The sequence below is a fragment of the Strigops habroptila genome, chromosome 10 (assembly GCF_004027225.2).
Source record: "Strigops habroptila isolate Jane chromosome 10, bStrHab1.2.pri, whole genome shotgun sequence".
In the NCBI taxonomy this organism is placed as follows: Eukaryota; Metazoa; Chordata; class Aves; order Psittaciformes; family Psittacidae; genus Strigops; species Strigops habroptila.
The window spans coordinates 35,584,525-35,603,644 of record NC_046359.1 but is presented as its reverse complement, the minus strand read 5'-3'; the positions used below and the strand labels follow the sequence as shown (position 1 = coordinate 35,603,644).

At 39.6% G+C, this 19,120-nt stretch overlaps 1 protein-coding gene across 5 annotated transcripts in view; it reads right to left on the bottom strand.

The window, feature by feature from the left end:
• Positions 1-19,120, bottom strand: part of ENAH (ENAH actin regulator) — a 92,351-nt gene that overhangs the window by 6,179 nt on the left and 67,052 nt on the right. For 3 of the 5 annotated variants that reach the window (XM_030499332.1, XM_030499330.1, XM_030499331.1), the window contains 8 exons: positions 9,497-9,816; positions 7,486-8,286; positions 5,354-5,661; positions 4,974-5,110; positions 4,518-4,572; positions 4,174-4,222; positions 3,052-3,118; positions 659-721 (listed from right to left, as the gene is read on the bottom strand). In XM_030499332.1, coding sequence (XP_030355192.1) covers positions 659-721; positions 3,052-3,118; positions 4,174-4,222; positions 4,518-4,572; positions 4,974-5,110; positions 5,354-5,661; positions 7,486-8,286; positions 9,497-9,816 — 1,800 coding nt within the window. The remainder of the gene's footprint in view (positions 1-658; positions 722-3,051; positions 3,119-4,173; positions 4,223-4,517; positions 4,573-4,973; positions 5,111-5,353; positions 5,662-7,485; positions 8,287-9,496; positions 9,817-19,120) is intronic. The other 2 variants (XM_030499334.1, XM_030499335.1) reach the window with 1 other exon arrangement.

Sequence of the window (19,120 nt, the reverse complement as noted above, 5' to 3'; positions counted from 1 at the left end):
ATACACCACCCAAGATAAGTATCTAAAGGGGAACTTTTCATACAAAAGATTAAGTAGTCACCACAATGAGTGCCTTCATGGAAAACAAAGCTGGCATTTGGCTCAGTAATTCTGAGGGGCTGCAACACATTTACCTCTGGAAAGCTCTTAAAACCTGAAAGCTTTTATGACAACCACTACAGAGAGTAAAACTGAGATCTGCAACTTAAAATATACATGATGTTAATTCTAACTTGTGAATATATTCCCAGCAGAAACATTAATTTCCTTTTTCGATAATTTTAGTTTTCCTTTCCCATGTTTATCTTTACTTAATTTGTGAAAAGCAGATGTGAAAACTCACCTGGAAAATTATTTGCTATTCCTGTGAATGGTTCACTGAATCCTGACATACCGAACAGGAATATGCATTTTTGCATGTGGCAACTGCCAGAAAACCAGTAATTACTATAAATTCATAGCTGGCTCTTAAGCCATCTCAATTTGCCTTTGATATCATCTGCTTTTAACCAGTCCAAAAATGGGCTCAACTGGACTAACAAAATGTGATGAGGAACCTGGTGGTGCATGTGGTGATTACCAATCCATGTAGAAAAAGTCCAACCCTGAACTGGTCAAAATGGTTATTACAAAGTCTCAAATCCCAACAGGATGATACCTGTTTAATGAATCATAGAACCTGTTTTCAGAAGCAAGCAGATTTTTCCACGGAGATTCCCGTCTATGAAGGGGAGAAACACTACCTTAACAAGCTATAATAGGTCTTAATTCTGTTCAGTTCTAGCACCTTAAATACCATGGAGTTTCACTAGTTGTGTTCCAAGAGCTCTATTTGAATGTTTCAGGAAATACTAAAAGCACATAGCTTAAGTCTTTTCAAAGTCTGCTACAAAAAAAAGGCCTGATTTTAAACATGACGCTATTTCAAAATACTCAGAACATTCATTCTGAATAACAACTCCTTCATTGTCTACCTGTTTGGAAGCTCTGAAGAGAAAATTTTGCTTAGTTTCTTAGGTATGCTTTGTTTAATCCCTGTAAATGACTCTCATACTCTGTAGAGGTCAGAAGCAGGTTCTTGAGCCTTACCAGGTGAAAGATATCTCCTTTTGGGAAAGAAGGTATTAGTGTTTCAAATAGCTGCACCCTTTGATTAACTCACTGAAAGAAGGTCACTTTAACAAGCTGCTTGCTGAGATAAACTTGGTAACTGTGGACAATTAACTAAAACGCAAGGATATTCAAGAGAAACTTCCACTAACACCTTTTCTTTCTTGGTCCATGAAACATTCCTCATCCTGGCAGGGCAACCTGTCAACACTAACTAGAAAATTGTACCAGCAGGCTTAGAATACATGCTATGGCACCTTCCTGTATGTTATGACAGCACTGGAAAATAATACTGATATTTGATAAACATGGAATCCTCTGTACTTCTGTTCTCTTCTAGGTCAGAAAACATTTTTAAACAGACCTCAGTAACTTCTGAATTTCACCAGCTGAAACGAGATCAATGAAATGGGATGCATAAGAGAGTTATAAGAAGCTCCAGCTATAGGGACAGGTAGAATAAAGACTTAAGGACATCCTAGACTCCCCAAAGGAGTCTGATACAGAGAGCTGCCCTACTTATGAATCCCTTCACTTTCCTTTCTTCAATTGTTTACCCATAGGGTATCTGTAGCCAAAGGGCCAGGTCAGCAACTGTCTTAAACACTATGAAATCTAAAACGTTCTTTAGAATTCCTTACACGAGTTATGTCTGTGACAAGTTCCCCCTCAATGCCATGCATTGATACCTCGATCTGTTTGAGAACAAGAGGCCTCGGGTAAAGCAGGTAAGACCTAGTGGGGGTGAGGGGAAAGAATATAGGGGGAAGTCAGGCCTAAAGGTAAAGCAGTATTTTGTTACACTGACAGTATAGCAGGGAGGACTTCACTACCAATGTCTCCTGGAAAGTAAGCAACTAGAACCAAGGCTGCAAATATTTTAAGCTCCTTGACTTAATTGTGAAAGACAGACAAGGATACTGGTATAGGTTTAGAGTGTTTAGTGTTGCATTATAGAACTGAAGACCTCGATGGCAACTTTAACCACAAGTAATGCCCCTTAGAGAAGAATTGATTTTCCTTCTATAGTCACCAAATCTTGCATAGCTGTTTCCAACAGGCCTGAATTTTAGGGAGAATTCGAGTAACTTCAAACACAGCATTCTCAATTTAATGTGTTTTCTTGATTTCTCTCAAGAACTTCAGGAAACTTTGTGAGGTTATCACAGGTCAGAATCCTTTAACCTCTGTACACAAAATTTATATGAACTCTAAAATGGACCACAAACCTTCTTAATGTAAATGGCAATTAAATACCCCTCAAAAAAAAAACTAAAACAGCCACTTCACTCTTGCATTACTGAAATGCCTACCAAAACACCCAGTGCCTACCAAATTTCCAGCTGACAAGTTACCGAAGATTGGTTAATGCACTGAAGGATGGATAGTATTTCTACCCTTCTTCAGGATGGACTTCTTTGGATTAGTACGAGACAGTTACTGAAAACTGTCACAGGATCAAATCTTACCAAGATGCCTTAAATATCTAGATAACCATTCTATGACTAGCACAGAAATAGAAAGGAGAAAACTTATTTGCTAGATTTACTACTGAACATACAAATCACAGCACTGAATTTGGTTTTTCCTTGCAGGAAACTTCAGACTTTAAAATTTGAAGAAATAGAAAGAATTAAACATTGCTGTAGGCAAACACATACCTTAATAATTGAAGTTACACACCAGCAATTGTTAAGGAATCTTTTGGGGCTTTTACTTTGGACTTTACTGGCAAACATTTTGTTTACTAGCATTCTCCAAAAGCAACTTTTCATTCCTAATTAAAACTGACAAAAGCAGTTTCACAGCAGTAATTTTAAACCCATATATTTTGCTTTTAAGACTATTAAGGCAATTTTTACTATTTTAGTCCAGTAGCTTTAGCAGCATAAGCAACAACAACAAGCATAAGGCAAAGACAGCTGGCATAAAAGGGAGTACCTGGAGATAACAGGTGACTTGCTTCCATTCACTGTATTTGTTCTTTCCCAAGGCTTTCTTGTTAGTTCTGGAAAACACAGTGAGAAGATTAAAAACGATCCTTTTCTATTTGTTGCGCAACTTATGTGAGGAAACTTCAAGTACCTGGCATTAAGTCAGACTTTGTGGAATTTTGTTTTGGTTCCGGGGTTTGGTTTGGGGTTTTGTTAGTACATTGCACTAGTTCTTTCATGTTAAGCTACCATCTGTAGCATTTATCTTATTTTTAGTCATACTACCATTTATGTTGTGACGGCATCTTGAAGTCTCGCTTTTGTTCTAGACATTGTAAATGCCATTTGATTCTTAATCCAACTGGGAGGATGTCTGCCTGTACCTTATGTATCTGATTGCTTCAGTTGTGAAACATGGAATTCTGGAACTCTAACCAAGTAGGCAGCTTCAAATACCAGGGGATGGTACTATTAAAGGGACAGGAAAAAAAAGCCTTGAGTGTCACTTGAGTCCTTGTAACACAAGTGTTTATGGTATGAACACATATGCATGTTGATAACACAGCTTGGCCAACTATAGAATTGGGGAGATACAAGCTTTCCTTACCAACTGCAACAGAAGTGTTGGCTACACTCTTCCAAACACTACCACAAGCACACCTCAGCGCAGGAATCATGATTAAAGAACTTCTATTCCATGCACTTATATTGATTTAGAAAGTGCACCTGCATGTGAGGGAATCTTTACTGAAGTAGCTGGGACAACTCCTTCTGTCTGACTCTTGGTAGTCTTGTACGTCTGTCTTGAAGGACACAAGCTATTGTCCCAACCTGTGTCCCGCAGTGACTGAGAAAACTTGCTTTCACATTCAGTACCAACTGCTTTGTGTGCATCAGACCCATAGCTTCAACACAGGAGGACCCTATACCAAGTGCAGTGTTCCAGTAGATGTTCTTTTTTTCTGTCATCTTCTAAAATACTTCTGAACCAAGACCTGTTCTACAGCAAAATGCCAGGCTGTAATCATTGGAGAAGAGGGAGGGCCCGAAATTCAGCAGAGCTGACTGAGATTTGTCATTAGGTTTTAACATTATAGAATCACAGAGTTGACAAACCTGTGGTACTTACCAGGTGTGCTTGTTGAAGAAACCTTAGAAGTTGAAGACTCTGATTCTTCCTGAATAAAAGGGAGGAGAGAAGGAGAAAGGAGAGGGGAGGAAGAGAGAGAAAAAAATGCTTTTGACTCTTTTGACTAACAGATTAATTTCAACTGTTTAAATATTTAACTTTTCAGATATATTTAAGTGGTTCTGTTCAATTGTATGTAGAAAATGTGCAAGCACTAGGCACTTTGCAAAATAGTGGTTATGTGTATGTATGTATGGTAAAAAATAAACTCTCATGTACACCATTAGAATCTCTCTCATAATCTAGTATTGAATAATGTGAAGTAGATAAATTTCTCAACTCACAGTTTTATCTTCTTTCTGCTCTGGTTCTGTTGATCCCTTTTCAGCAATTCTTCTCCTATAAGCAGAGATAAAAAGTTACCAAGATCATCATGGCTTTAAGATGGAAGAACACTGTTTAGTGTAATTAAAGACATATACAGCTTGATAGCTAGGATAACTGAAAATCAGTGTTTAGAAAAGTGCTTTCAAAATACTTTCAAGGGCAAAGCCCTCCTGCCAAAGTGACTGTGCAGGTCTTTATCCCCTGCCCATCTGCTACACAAAGACTTACACAGAAGAAAAGTCTTCGATTACACTCCAGTAAAAATGGCTATTCATAAAACATTATCAACTTCACAAAGCAACCACATGAGCAAGCCAATGTTTGTTTGATCTTTAGCCAGCTGCAGAGAGGCACCCAAAATCCTACCTCTACGATGACTAAGCAGCTGGAGCACAGCAGAAACAGCTCCTTACCTCCTGGCCAGCAGGGCACTCATTTCTTCCATCAACCCACTGCCTCCCAAGGGAAGTGGTCCATTTCCACGGCCACTGTCTGTTTTAGATGAAGCAGAGCCTCCTCCTCCTCCACTTGAACTGGAGGAGTCTTCACCCTTCATAATACACAAAATAACAGCAGATGTGCAAATAAAAGGATAGCTGACTTAATGAAAGAAGCAAAGTTCACATACAAGAAAGAAACAACTGTATAAAGAACGTGATGCTTTTTTAATAACAAAGCAAGCATACCCCCAAAATCTCAATATTGTTATTAATCTTGAACAAAAATCACAGGCAATTCAGGAAGACAAGATTTAGAGACAAGAATCAGAGAAAGAAACAAGAGTTGTATTTACCCGTGAGACTTTCCTAAGTTTGGCTCCAGCGAGCGCAGCTGCTAGTCCAGTTAAAGGGCGATTTTCTTCGGACACGAATCCCACTGAAAATCCAGAGGCGGGAAGGGGGGGAGCAGGAGGTGGAAGGGGAACGGAAGGAGCTTGGCTAGGAAGTGGAGGAGGTGGTGGCGGCGGTGGCGGAGGCCCTGAAGGTGGAAGTGGAGGTGGTGGTGGTGGGCCAGGAGGAGGTGGGGCTGCTACTGAAGACTGAGCTGGGCCAGGGGGTAGGGGTGGTGGGGGAGGAGGTGCAGGTGGTCCTTGGGCAACACCTAGTATCAAAGAGAAAACACATAGACTGTATTAAGGATTTAGAAAATAAACGTCTTATTTCCATTGAAATACTAGTTCTTTTGCTCAGTGTATGAGACGTTATTACTGGTAAGGGTCCTTTTCACAGGCAAGGAAACACTGCGAGTTTCAGCAGGAGAGAAGTATCCTTATTAAATGCACTGAAAACATTACACAGTATGCTATGAGAGAACAGACAGCTTCAGAGACATTTACATACAAAACCCCTCCAGTCAGGTTCTGTGCTGCAACTAAGAAGTATCTTATACTGGGAAACAGGCAAAGCTTTTTATAAAGAGTCAAGTAAGGCACGAGCACCGTACTGCGTAGGAACAACCTGTGTGTCCAAATGGTGCTAACACAGAGTGACTTTTGATTCTACTAACAGGCACTTAACACTCCACCCAAACATCTGAACCCTGGAACGGTTTGAGTTCCAACATGTTCTAAGCTGTATAAAAATCTTTCCTATAAAGAACATTCCAGGAACCAAGTTTAATAATTTAATAGAAATGCTAATTAGTGAGTTAGAAGACTGACATGTTTTAAGCTGATGGGAACAAGCTCTTCTATTTTTTATCTATGATTCCTTTGATGCTTTAATTTCGCATTGATATGCAATACAAAAATGTGTTTTGAAGAAACACTATTCTGATGATGCCTGTGTTATTATTATAGGAACAGTTTAAGAAATTGTGACTAAGAAAACAGCCCCACACATCCTCCCCCTGCCTCGCCCAAACTACCATAAGCTACTAAAAACGCTGAGCAACTACCTTAAGCCATGCCTACAGGCAGGAATTTCACAAACAAGTCTTCCTGGTTTCCTACCCTGCTGACCACTGTGTAAATTCAAAAGCCCTTTAAACTCTCTTGGTGTCACTCAGCATCCAAGTGCACACTTTTATTCCATACTACACGTGAGGCCATTCACCCTATTCTACTCCATCCCAGAGTAACTCACACCTTCATTTAAGACAAGAGGGTATAAACAGGATCTACTCTGCATGGCTCATGTGTGATGAAGCCACCGTCTGCTCACCCCTCAGGAGCTCCTCTGCCCACACCTTTAGCTGAGCTACTGCAAACCTATCTACAAACACCTAAATCTATTAAATTGATACAAAAGCAGTATTCAGGTTAACAGAGACATTTACATCCATGTAAAACACATTTCTATCATATTGGTAGAGTGTCCATTAAGACTGTCACCTGCTTAACCAAACTCTTTTCTGAAGTTTTTTTAGCTATGCTGGTAGAATACTACAGGAGACTTGTTTTTATATATATATGCATGCATAAAGCCATGTATCAAAATATGACCACTATCCAGAAAGAAAAGCTGTAGGTGTCACATACTACTTCCTAACTTTGAAACTATCTGGAGTATCAAAGTGGCTCGGATTATTCCTCGCTTAAGGTCATTCGCATGTCCAAAGCTGCACATATGTTCTTCCATGTTGGCTGCCATCAGGAAATGAATGATGCTGCCTGTTAATACCATGTTCGAAATAAACCAACAGTGCAAGATTGACCAATCAAGTATTTGACAAGCTGTGTTCTTGCTGAGTGCTTAGGAAACCACAATTTTACTTATGACAGGCTACAGAATGCCGGCTTTTATCCACGGAGCTTTAAAGTGTCCCTTACCCCAGTTTTCCAAACGGTATTTCATTGTGGTATTAAGATCACTGCAACTCTGGAAGCATTGTATTAATTCTTCGGGGCAGTTACAGGCTTTGATACCAATTGGTTTCGACTGCATTCCTGATTAGTGCATTAGTAGCAATAACAGAAAGCCTTACCCTGCTGGGTCGTAGGTTCAATCGGCTGAGAGGCTGCCTGCAAGACTGGCTCAGAAGCAGAGGAGTCTCCCAGCACAGAGTTTAGAGAGTTCTCAACAGAGGCAGGGGTAGCTGCAGAGGGAGAAGGGAGAACACTAGGCTTGGATGAGGGAGTCGAGGCATTCGGGGAGTTGGGAGAAGGAGAAGCTTGAGGTCCAGAGAGTGACAGAGGCGGAAAGGAAGGCAGTGGGGGGGGAGGAGGCGGCGGAGGCAGCGTTGGACCTGAGGTAGAAGGTGAAGGAACCGGATAAGCCAGGTTTTCAGGAAGCCCGTTAGGAGCCGTGGGAGACGTGGACATTTGGGTCACCGGATTAGAAGCCGACACTGGGAGGACAGGTCTCGGACCAGTAGCTTTGCCTGGTGGACTGCTTATCATTACTGGAGGAGATGGGGGAAGTGGGGCAAAACTGGGTGCGGACCAGGCACCAGGCTTTGTATTTGGAGGCAAAGTCGCCATGGCATTGACAGGTGAAGGGGGCCGAGAACTTTTGTTCAGTGGACGAGGAACCGTAGCGTAATGGGGGAGAACAGGGTGGAAAGCTGAGCCTAAAGATGTAGCAAAACGTGATGCAGAGTGCCTTAGAGGCGGTGTAGGGGGAGTGGAAGTCGGTGGTGCAGAAGTCACTACAGCGTACTCCGGTGTGGCCTCTGACATTGGTGCTGAGACTGCTTTTGCATATGATGGAGGAGGTGCTGAAGGAGGCTGGCAACTGGAGTATTCAGGAAGTGGAGTGCTATACGGGGAGTTGTCGAAAGATGGAGCTGGACAGAAGATGGAAAGCAGCAGCAAAGGCAGGATAAAAAAAGGAGAAAGAGAAAAAGGGAGCTAATGAAGCAACAAAACCAGCATTCAAACAAAATGTATAAATGTAGACTACAGTTAGTACCAGAGGATTAGGCACAAGTGAAAATACTGTTAGGAAAGTTTCACATATTATCAACAGCTGCTTGTAAGTTTTACCAACTATTTTTGTGCCAACATTTGAATTTACAAGTACGTTCTAGAATAAGTTTTCTCAAATCCCATCTGTGAGATGGATTAGGCATAGGGTTGATTAATAAGTCTTTTATCAGCTTTTATCTTCTTGTTTGGTTGCAAACTGCAAGCAAGTGTAGTGATCTTAACATCTGTTACAACTCCACTAACAAAACTCATACCATAGGCAGCAAGTATCATCTTTCTCTTCCCCAGAAAAAGCTCCATCGCAAACTTGAAAGTACTGGGAATAAAAATACCAATAAAATCTTCTGCTTTAAAATGACAGCTCTTACATAGTGTTCCTTGATTTCTACTATGAGCTGACTTATGTAAATGGAGTTTGTTACTAAAGAACAACCAACTGCTTGACTAATGTTCCATTGTATTACCAAAATGCAAGAGCTTTCAGCTATCACTTGATACATTTCCGCAGGCAGTGCATTATCTTATCTACGAGCATATACAATACATTTCATTGAAGTGTTACTACAATGATGAATTAAACACGACTTCATACTGAAATGCATTTCTTGCACTACTACTTTGCCTTATATAGTTACATACCTTCTACATTAACACACTCAACCTGATATGTTTAAGGAGGTTTTTCCCCCCCCAAATTATGTAATGAGAATACATCTTGTTGAATAGAGCAAACAATGATATGGTATTTAGCAAGTCATCATATTTTAACCTATTCCAGAGGCATCCAATATGATTCAAGCCCTTCAAGCGATCAGACTATGGCAATGGAGGGAGCAAGTAGCGCAAATAACTTTATTTCAGAGTTAATGGAAAATTATGACAGGAAAGTCAAAGCTCTTGGACTTCTTGCCATAGGAAAAGGACGCAATTTCAGCAAACAGAAGCCTCAAATACTGACTGTTGTTACACGGCTGTACTCACTGCCCTCTGTGGCTTCTCTCCCAACTCCATCACCCAAACACGAAAAGTAGTCTGGTACTTGAATACACTTGGGTTTGAAATTCTTACCAGCATTTGAAATTCTTCTCTCTCTTTCCCATTCCAACTGTTCCCTTTCCAACTGTTCTTGCCGTTCTCTTTCTTGCCTTTCCCGTTCAAGTCGTTCAAGTCTCTCTCGATCCTGCCTCTCCTTCTCTTGTCTCTCCCTTTCTAGGCGCTCTTGCCGTTCCCTTTCTTGCCGTTCTCTCTCCAGCTGCTCCTGTTCTAGGCGCTCTCTTTCAAGTCTTTCCCTTTCTAGCCTCTCTCTCTCCAGCCTCTCCCGTTCCATTCGTTCACGATCCAGCCTCTCCCGTTCCAGCTCCTTCTGCCTCTGTTGCTCTTGCAACTGTCTACAATCGTGAAAAAAAAAGGGAAAAAGACTAAGCTGCAAAGCGAAAATCAGTATCAAGCAACTGTTAGAGGACAAGAGATAAACTAATCAACAATCTCTGCACCAGCAAGAACACAAGCACAGCATTTGTACCTACATAAAATTCTTAATTCCACATGTCATTTTTCTGAACTGGATAATAGCTTTATTATGTCTACAGTAACAAGAATCATATATCCAATTTCCTCTTAACTTATTTAACATTGAGAGACAGCTTTCAAGAGGTAAGAATAGAAAGCTGCTGTTGCTAATTTACTAACTGATACAATCTTCCCACTTTGGGATGTGGAGTTATATTTGTTCTTTGCACAGTATTTTATACTGTGAAGCAGTGAATAAAAGTACAGTGAAATAGCAGTAATACAAATACTTATTAGAAAAAACCAGCCCCAAACAAAGTTTTTCAGATAGTAAGCTAGTATTTACCCAAATTTCACAGAAGCATCAAAATGTACACTTGCACAATCTGTCTCCACTTGCATAATACTACATGCACATACAACTTAACCAGCATCAAGGCAAGAACACCCTGAAGGCAGGTGAAAACTGGACATGGTCAGAAAAAGATCCAGGGTGCAGCAGCCAAGGAAACTCAGCAGGGAGGTGGCAGGGTTTCCAGCTCATGGGAGTCTTTGCAAAGAAAATCAGAGAGGGGGAACACATGGAGAGGAGGAAAACAAGTAAAAGCCAGGCAGAGGAAACAAAGAACTTCCTATAGGTAAGAAGGAATTGTGCAAAATTTGCTGCCAAAGCCACTAGTTTGGCTGAAAGAAAGGACTTTCCTGCAAAAACTTCCCTTTGGAACACGCTGCCCAGAGAAGCTGTGGCTGCCCCATCCCTGGCAGTGTTCAAGGCCAGGTTGGACACAGGGGCTTGGAGCAACCTGCTCTAGTGGAAGGTGTCCCTGCCCGTGGCAGGGGGTTGGAACTGGATGAGCTTTAAGGTCCCTTCTAACTCAAACCAAGATTCTATGAAAATACAGTGGGAAAAGCTGTAAACAACCCTCCTGCCTCTTCTCCTTGTTTTATATTTTGTTCAGGTTGTCTGGAGGGTGCAAATTAAATTTAGAAGAGATATATGTATCTAGTAAGCTAAAACAACAGCTTTTTGATTTTCAAAGCTTTTTCATCTCTTGGGAGAGCTTACTATCACAAAACAAAAAATAGGCACATCCTCCTCACAGCTGTGGCCAGTATGTTCCTGTCAGTAAATATCACTGAAAATGCTGTTAGTTTTTATCCTCTGAGTTGTTCTTTTCCAAAAAAACCCTCATTAAGTTTAAAAACCAAAAGCTTGTATATTAAGCACAGCAGGAAAAAATGGCTGCATGCTTTAAGATGAAAACTGAAGATAGCTTCTCAACAAATACAAAGTACAGCCAGCTTTTAACTATAAAGCAAAAAGGAGACCTAAATTTTGACACCATGAACTACTAGGTATGTGTTTTGTATAGCCTGCCACTGGGCAATCTTATTTGGAAAGGTCATTGGTAATTCTATACTATCTGCTTAGAGCCGTATAAAACTGAAGTCTGAAAATGAAGGGGACTGAAGCTTTTTCACTGCTATTCATGCCCAGAAAATACTGGCAGAACTGGAAACCCAGCCCATGCACTGTTAACTACTGAAGTCCATCCTCTTTCAGACCAATGTCTTTCCTTCATAAACAATACTGGAATTTCATAATTACTATAAGAAATTAAGTTCCAGTTACATACAGCAAAAGCACTTTTCCTTACTGAACTTGTCACCCCACATCTTCAGAAGCAGCAAAACAGCTCTGCTCCTGTATCAGTTCTTCCCGCAGCTCCTGCTCTCCCATATAACAAAGTTGTAACATCAGTCACTAAGAAATTAGGGTTGACATTCAGCTTGTTAAATTCTTGCTTTTAGCCTCAGAAGTCCACTAAGAAGTCTGGTAATTGACTGACACAAATTTGGAACCAGTAAAGGATTTCTACAGAATATCATGACAATGCAATATAAGCCATAGAAATTTAAGCTCCGGAAGATGTATTAAAAGTTTTTTTGGCATTACATTTTTGCTTGCTCTGTATTGTACAAAAATAGTTTTACTATGTGCTATTTTTCCCTTGGATAAAATCTATTATTAGAGGAAAGCAGAGTTTTCATCATGGCTAACTTCAGCTTGGGCATCTTTGGCTCTTTTTTTGTAAAGGAGAGGTGGATGCACGTATGTTTGTAGCTTAAATGGCTATTCAGAGCAGGAGTCAACACTTACAGACTCCAAAGCAGCTTTATTTTGTTCACTCATTTTCATTTATTTGCCAGAAATTAGTATATTCTACCTAGAAATGTACACACTGTTAACCCTACAAATAAATGTAGACACAGCATTTGAGGTCATAAACATTCCACGTCATATTTAGTTTATAAAACTAGAAGGTATCAATTCGCAAGGTTTAACAACACATCAAGCAGATGCCAGGTATTTAAATTTTCTTTTTCTTAAGTTCTTCATCTCTTTACAGAAATAGGAACTCGATATAGGTCACTTCTCACATAGGAGGAGCGTCACCAAGGCAGTTCTGCAATAAGCCAAACCAAGAGCTGTGCCATTTCATATTTTCATAAGCAACCTGGAAAAGAAACAGCAAGGTGCTCTTGACTAAGCTCCTTAATATCAGGTTATTTAGCCCAGCAAGGATGATGGGCTGATTATGAAAAATTACTAATGTATCTTCTAATTCCAAGTGACTGAGCAACAAAATTGGCAAATAAGACTCAACTGAGATATAAATGATGCAGGGGAGAGAGGCAGAATCTGCTAAATTCATATATAAAATGTTGGACTTTGACTCGACTCCTGACTCAGGAGTGAGATGTTAGTGTTATAACAAATAGTTCTACGACCACATCCATTCATTGACATCTTCTGTTCAAAAACATAAACCAGATGCTACATGTTAGGAAAGGATTACAGAGCAGTACAGAAGATAGCATCCTGCTTCATGAACCCCACATCTCTGTTCCCACCTCAAGAAGGGGAAAAGGTAGAACTGAAAAGGTTCAAAGAGCAGCAACACTGTGATCAAATGTACCCAACAGTTTCCATTTAAAAAATAACTAAACAAGCTGGAATTCTGGATTCTGGAAAAGACAACTGGAGGTCTACAAAATCCTGAGTGATGAGAGCATTGTAATACAACAGCTGGGAGGGAAGATTTGATGCAACTAATAAGAGCAAAGCTGAAAAGAAGAGAGCATCTCTGCACATCAGGCAGATGAACTATGGAACTCCTTGCAGAAGTAATTCAAAGGGAGGAAAAAAGCCCACAGGCAAAAAAAAAAAACCCCAAACCAAGAAAAACACCCAACAAATAACGAGCCACAGGAGGTCATTTAGGAAATGGAAACTGCATCATGCACAAGAAGTAGTTGAACCAAAAATGGCCATAGGATGGAAGAGTACCAGAGGGAAGTATTCCAGGTGTTTGCCCTAGCCCAGAAGGGTTTCACTTCAAGCTTTTCTAACTATTGAGAAGGATAAGTGCACATGTGTGTATGTATGTACTATATACGGGAGAGGTGGGGATGTGAGTCTCCATATAGCATGTAATTACACACAATTCTGATTTAGGCATGCATCTTATGCTGTAATTGCATGCATTTTACAACATAAAATGCTGTAATTGCATAAGATGCATGCCTAAATCAAGCAGTTTTGGACTGACTAGTTATCCTAGGATGTTTTAGTACATTCCTGAAGCTTACTTGGGTGTTTTCTCCTCTTCAGAGAGCTATGAAGACACACAGTGCCCACATATCATAGCAAAATATATCTAAGTGGTTATATGCTTTAAACTTGATCTGAAGCAAAATATTTTAGTCAGCAATCCATGCTATCAAACTGCACTGGCTGTCTACTAAGATATAGATAAAAGGCAGTGAGATAACCACTGTCATCTACACAGGACCTGAATAAGAAGTTCTCATTATTAAATATTGAGTGACTCCTTAGTATTTAACATTTTATTTTTGTAAAAGAAACCTCATCTTCAATTTCTTCAGGAAATAAAGGAACGAAACCAGAACTTTTAAAAATGTACAAGTAAAAGCTATGAACAAGATGAGAGCTTCACTTACGACACAAAAGCTCTACCAAGAGAGGGCAGCAAAATACCTTGCAAACATATATAAAATTCTCATGCAGTAAGATATAAGATGAAATACATCATAGTTGAGAATAACTTTAAGCTTATTCTCATTACATATTGCTGAAGCATATATGTAATACATATTGAAAAGCAAATCAAACAAAACCCACCACTACCCCCAAACCAAACCCATACCTCACAACCCACTACATTTTTACAGTCTTTTTAACAATTTTCATAAGCCTTTCAAATAGAAAGCACACAAGTGGCACAGGTCAAAATGTCAGTATGTCAGTAATGCAGTCAAGTTGCTTTACCACAACTTAATGAGCAAGGATGAATTTCATTAAGCTGGAGATCTTTCTTAGTTAGTAAGTGTTATAGTTGTAGCTTAAAAAGATTAAGATCTCATTTTGCTTATCAAAAAAAAAAAGAGAGAACAAATTTGTTTGCATTAAAGCCCCCTGGGTTTGTTCAGCTAGCACTAGATAATGTAATTTTAAAGTTTTGTCAGAGATCTGAATTATATTATGCAAAAGCATTAGTGGATTACGAGGAGCCGCTACACATCAATTAAAGCATTTCTGAAATGTCAGGACTCTGCTGGTTCTAAAGCATAAGAATGTTCAAGAAAATCGTGAAAGCAATACATGAAAATCCTTCAGCCTTAAAAAGCACGGCATAGCTACCAGGACAACTCTTGAAAAAGCTAAAAAGGTAGTAAAAATGCCCCAGAAAGCCATCTTATAACAAAATGCTCATGATGCTAAGGCAAAGTGATTCTAATTATTTTAAAAGTGGGAATTACTAGAATCCAAGAGCTAATTTGCATTGAATAGCTGAGATTGCTATACAACTATACCGCACATCAGTCATACACAAGGTTCTGTTACACATGGGTTTAGATTCAAATAGCCAACTTCAGAATTTCAGAACAGCTGCTAGCTTTGTCCCATATCCTATTCATGAAACTTTCTTTTTGGATTTTAATTGGTGTCATGCCAAAAGCATCTCAGGAAACTTCACTTTGGGGTGTTTGGGAAGGAGATGTTCTTGAATTATTTTGTTATTTTTATGTTTTGGTGATGTTGTTTTTAAATAAACTTACTTTGATATTGCAACAGCTTTTAAAGTTATTTCCCCTCTTGCCCTTACGCTTTTATCCAGTTAAGGAGGTATGAGGAGGTATTGTCAGAGGATGAAGAAAGAATCATATTTACAATAGTTACTTGTGACTTTTAACTCTATCACCTTTAATCCTGCAGCTCTCTGAGCAGCCAAGAATCAGGAACATGACTACGTTCTTGAGATAACACAAGGAGAAAAATGCAGTGAGCAGAGTTACATACACACTGTTGCATGCCTGCTGAAAAAAAACCCTATATTCCATGATGGTGAAAGTGTTCAGGATTTCTCCTACCTTACAACTGCAAAACAGAATTGCAGTTAATTTACACAGGTACACACAAAGCCTTCTTAGTTTGTTCTGAATCAGATAATAAAAGGAAATAAGAAGTACTACTGTCTCACCTCTTGATGTTATATGAAATAAGATGATACCACATGTACACCAAGGTCATTTTCCATTATGCCTTTAGCAAGTAACACCACTACCTTCAACAACTTTCAACAACTAGTGTGTGTGATCATCAACTAGGAATCTATCCCAAGTTAATACTATCCATTATCTTTAGGTCTGGATTGGAGGCAGTGGGTGGGAAATAGGTGGTTTAGCTTCTGCTCCTAGAGGTGAATGACTGACAAGAGATCCTCTGGTCCTTCTGCTAAAGACTCAATTGAAAGAATTGAAGCCTCCATCAATTCTATTGAAATATGGCCATTACCACATGGGGTGAAGGGAAGACGAGATCTCAACTAGATCAAGAAACTTTAGTGTTTACTGGGAAAACAATATTCTGTGTCAGAGCAGACTTCACAGCCAGAGAGAACCTGTCCTTTTCTGGAACACTTCTCACATTTAAGCCTATATCTTGGTCATCAGCAGAAGAGTTACTGCACGTGTCTCAGTTTGTGTCCTGCCACCAGAGCAAGTATGCCTAAACATAAAGCAACTCTCATGCTTTATCAAAACCCAGAGCTGTTGTCACAAGGGCACCAAGATCAAAACCCTACACGTAACAAATCCATTGCTGAAACAGTCTGCAATAGCAAATAGCTGTCCGCTCTGGCAGGTCACCTTGTTTCCTCAACTGGAAGCTTTTCTGTACATTCACATAAATCCTCAGGATTCTAACACTGGCTTGCTTTGGCTCTTGGATGCAAGATCAAGCCATTATTTTTTTCCTAAAAAGATGACAGGAAACTGCACCAAGACAGCCATGTATCAACCCAAGTAACAGAATTCTGCCACAAACCTGAAAGGCTTCTTGTCACAAAGCCAGATACACTAAAACCAGAGGTATTTCCATGAACAATACAGACAAAGCATCTTTGTATCACATCCAAATTCAACAGGCACTGAGCTGATAGACATTCCAAGATGAAACAGAAACTGGTTTGAAGTATTCATTTTAAAACTCACTGTAGAAAACAAAGATCCAAGACAAAGCCAACAGAAAACAAACATCTTGAAGAACAGCCCTGACTGAAGTAATTGCTGCCGCTGAGTGAAGAGGTCAGCTGCAGGCAGATAATACATGGTATTTGACAGCTGTTAGTCATCATTTATGAAACACACTCATTTCATAGCCCATTCTTTCCTGGATGAAAACCTGGTGTCAAAGCAGGGCAGCAAAATCAGTCAGAAAGATCAATAGGAATAGCCCTGTTTTGTTTGCTTGAAGAAACAACAAGGATGAGGGGGAGAAAAATACCACTAATGAGTATATTGAAGGAGGACACCAAAAACCATCAGTTGAGCCACTAAAAAAGTAACACGGACTTAAAAATCATCAAATAGATGCACTTGAGGGGAGATGTGCAGGTCTGTGTCCCACACTGGTTTTTGCTGGTTTTGAAAATGATTTCTTGCTTGTGCTGTTATCTATTCTAAACAACATGGCATGACAGAAGGAGACATAAGGATGACACCCAAAAGCAACATGAACATTGCTAGACTACTGCTAGCTTCAAATGTTTGCAGTATATTCTGCACTAACTATTCTGAAAGTTACCATTAAGCATTCTGTATAAGAAACCAAATGTGATTATACAAAGTATTCAACAAATGTATGCATCTTCCATTCTGTGTGCCACTAGTTGGGTTTTTTTTGTTTTCGATTTATGTTTTATAACCCAACATCAACAAGAAATCTAGGAATAATGCTACTATGGCAAAGTTCTAAAGTTAAGTGTGTACTATCAACTATTCAAACTATAATTAAACCTGGATCATCGATCCAAACCAATGAAGTTGTTCAAACTGTGTTGCTGATCTGGCCATTAAACTTACATTTACCAATTGAATAAATATTAAAATACATTTAACCATTAAAATATGTTCACCAACTTGAAAATTTGCATTGCAATGACTAGGACTATGAGAAGATGTCTAGTATTGCAGCCCCGGAGTCTCAAGTCTGCCTAGGCTTTCAGGGCTGCTCCGAACTCTTGCACCAGCTCCTCTAACCCTGCCTCAATCTATGGAGCAATAAACAAGACAGTAATGTTTGGAGTTTTATTCTGAAATGCAGAAAGCCCCAGCATGTGGGCACAAATAGCATTATCTAATCCAACAGTCACTACTTACTAGAATACATCTCACATGATGGCTGTCCTCCTCCCACCACTGAGTCACTGCAACAAACAGAGCAGCTGCCTGCAAACAGGCTACACAATGAGTAGCTGAGCGAGAGGCGCCAGTACCAGATGCAACATTCAGCATTTACCACAGAGCTCACTCTCCTGTATGGTTACGTAAACCTACTGAATATGTATCTCAAGGCCTACACTTCAATGCTTATGTACTATGGAATGAATACACACCACCCCCCAAATTTTGTAATCCATTTATAAAGAGAAAATATAGCCTGAATCACAACAATACAGACTGCAAACTTCCATCAAACACAGGCAGCCTCCGAGACAAGAATCTTCATGACTACAAAGTACACTTGATGCACCAAATAATATAACTTCAGCAGAAAGCAATCGATATTTAACTTTTTGCATCTTCTTCAGCTCTCTCAGTTGCATGAGCTTCACTTTGCCACCATCTAAGCTGATCTCCTGCTATATGGTCTCACTTGCTTTCCAAGTTAGCTTATTTTTTTCAAGTGCTAGACAGTCCAGAGAGCTTCTACCTGAACATACTGCACATTGTTTCAGGGAAACACAAACAGGAGCAAGTCAGCTTGATAAAACGAGCAAGAAACAGACAGATGACCTACAAAGTTTGACTCTTCAAAGGCAAGTGAGTTTGTGTATATGCTCTGGAAATGACAATTCCAGTTTCAACAGTGGTGGACCTCTAGCTCTGTAAACAGTAGTGAAAGGTGAGACTGTTTCAAATATGTCTTTAAACAAAATTATCAAAGAACAGTTTACACCTAATTTAATGCAAAATTATGAAGGCATTTCATTGACTACGTGTATGATGATATTGAAACACTAAGCAAATCTCAAGGTCATATAGCTATTTCCAATGTTCAAGTAGCTTTCTCCTGACCAACAGATCAACCACTGCATGTTAACACTTCCACTGCCAATTTGATTTTCCCCATACACTAGCATTAAAATGTCTAGAACACTAGTATATGGTCTGCAGGTTAACAGTTTTTCCCTGGAGAATGTCTAAAACCAGGACACTTGCTATGTAGTATTTATCATTCCATTTTGATCATGAAAATCTGCAACATCACCCAACTCCTCCTGTTCTCCTTTGTACTCAATGTATCTCCAACTCACATCAGCAAACAAGGACTTGCTTTAGCCAGCAAACACCAAATAAAACTTGCTTGTTTCCAATCCCAATAAGAACTGCCTGTTCTGATGCTCCTCACACTTCATAGCAATCCTCCTCTCTTCCAGCTTAACTAGGAAATTCCTACTTGGTATCTGTCAAATGCTTTACTGAAGCCAAAGGAACACCTCCATGAACAGCCCTTCTGCTTCTGCAAATTATTCTTTTCTTCAAAACTAGTTCTAAGCTTTCCACATTTACCAAAGTCAAGCTAACAGGCTTTCA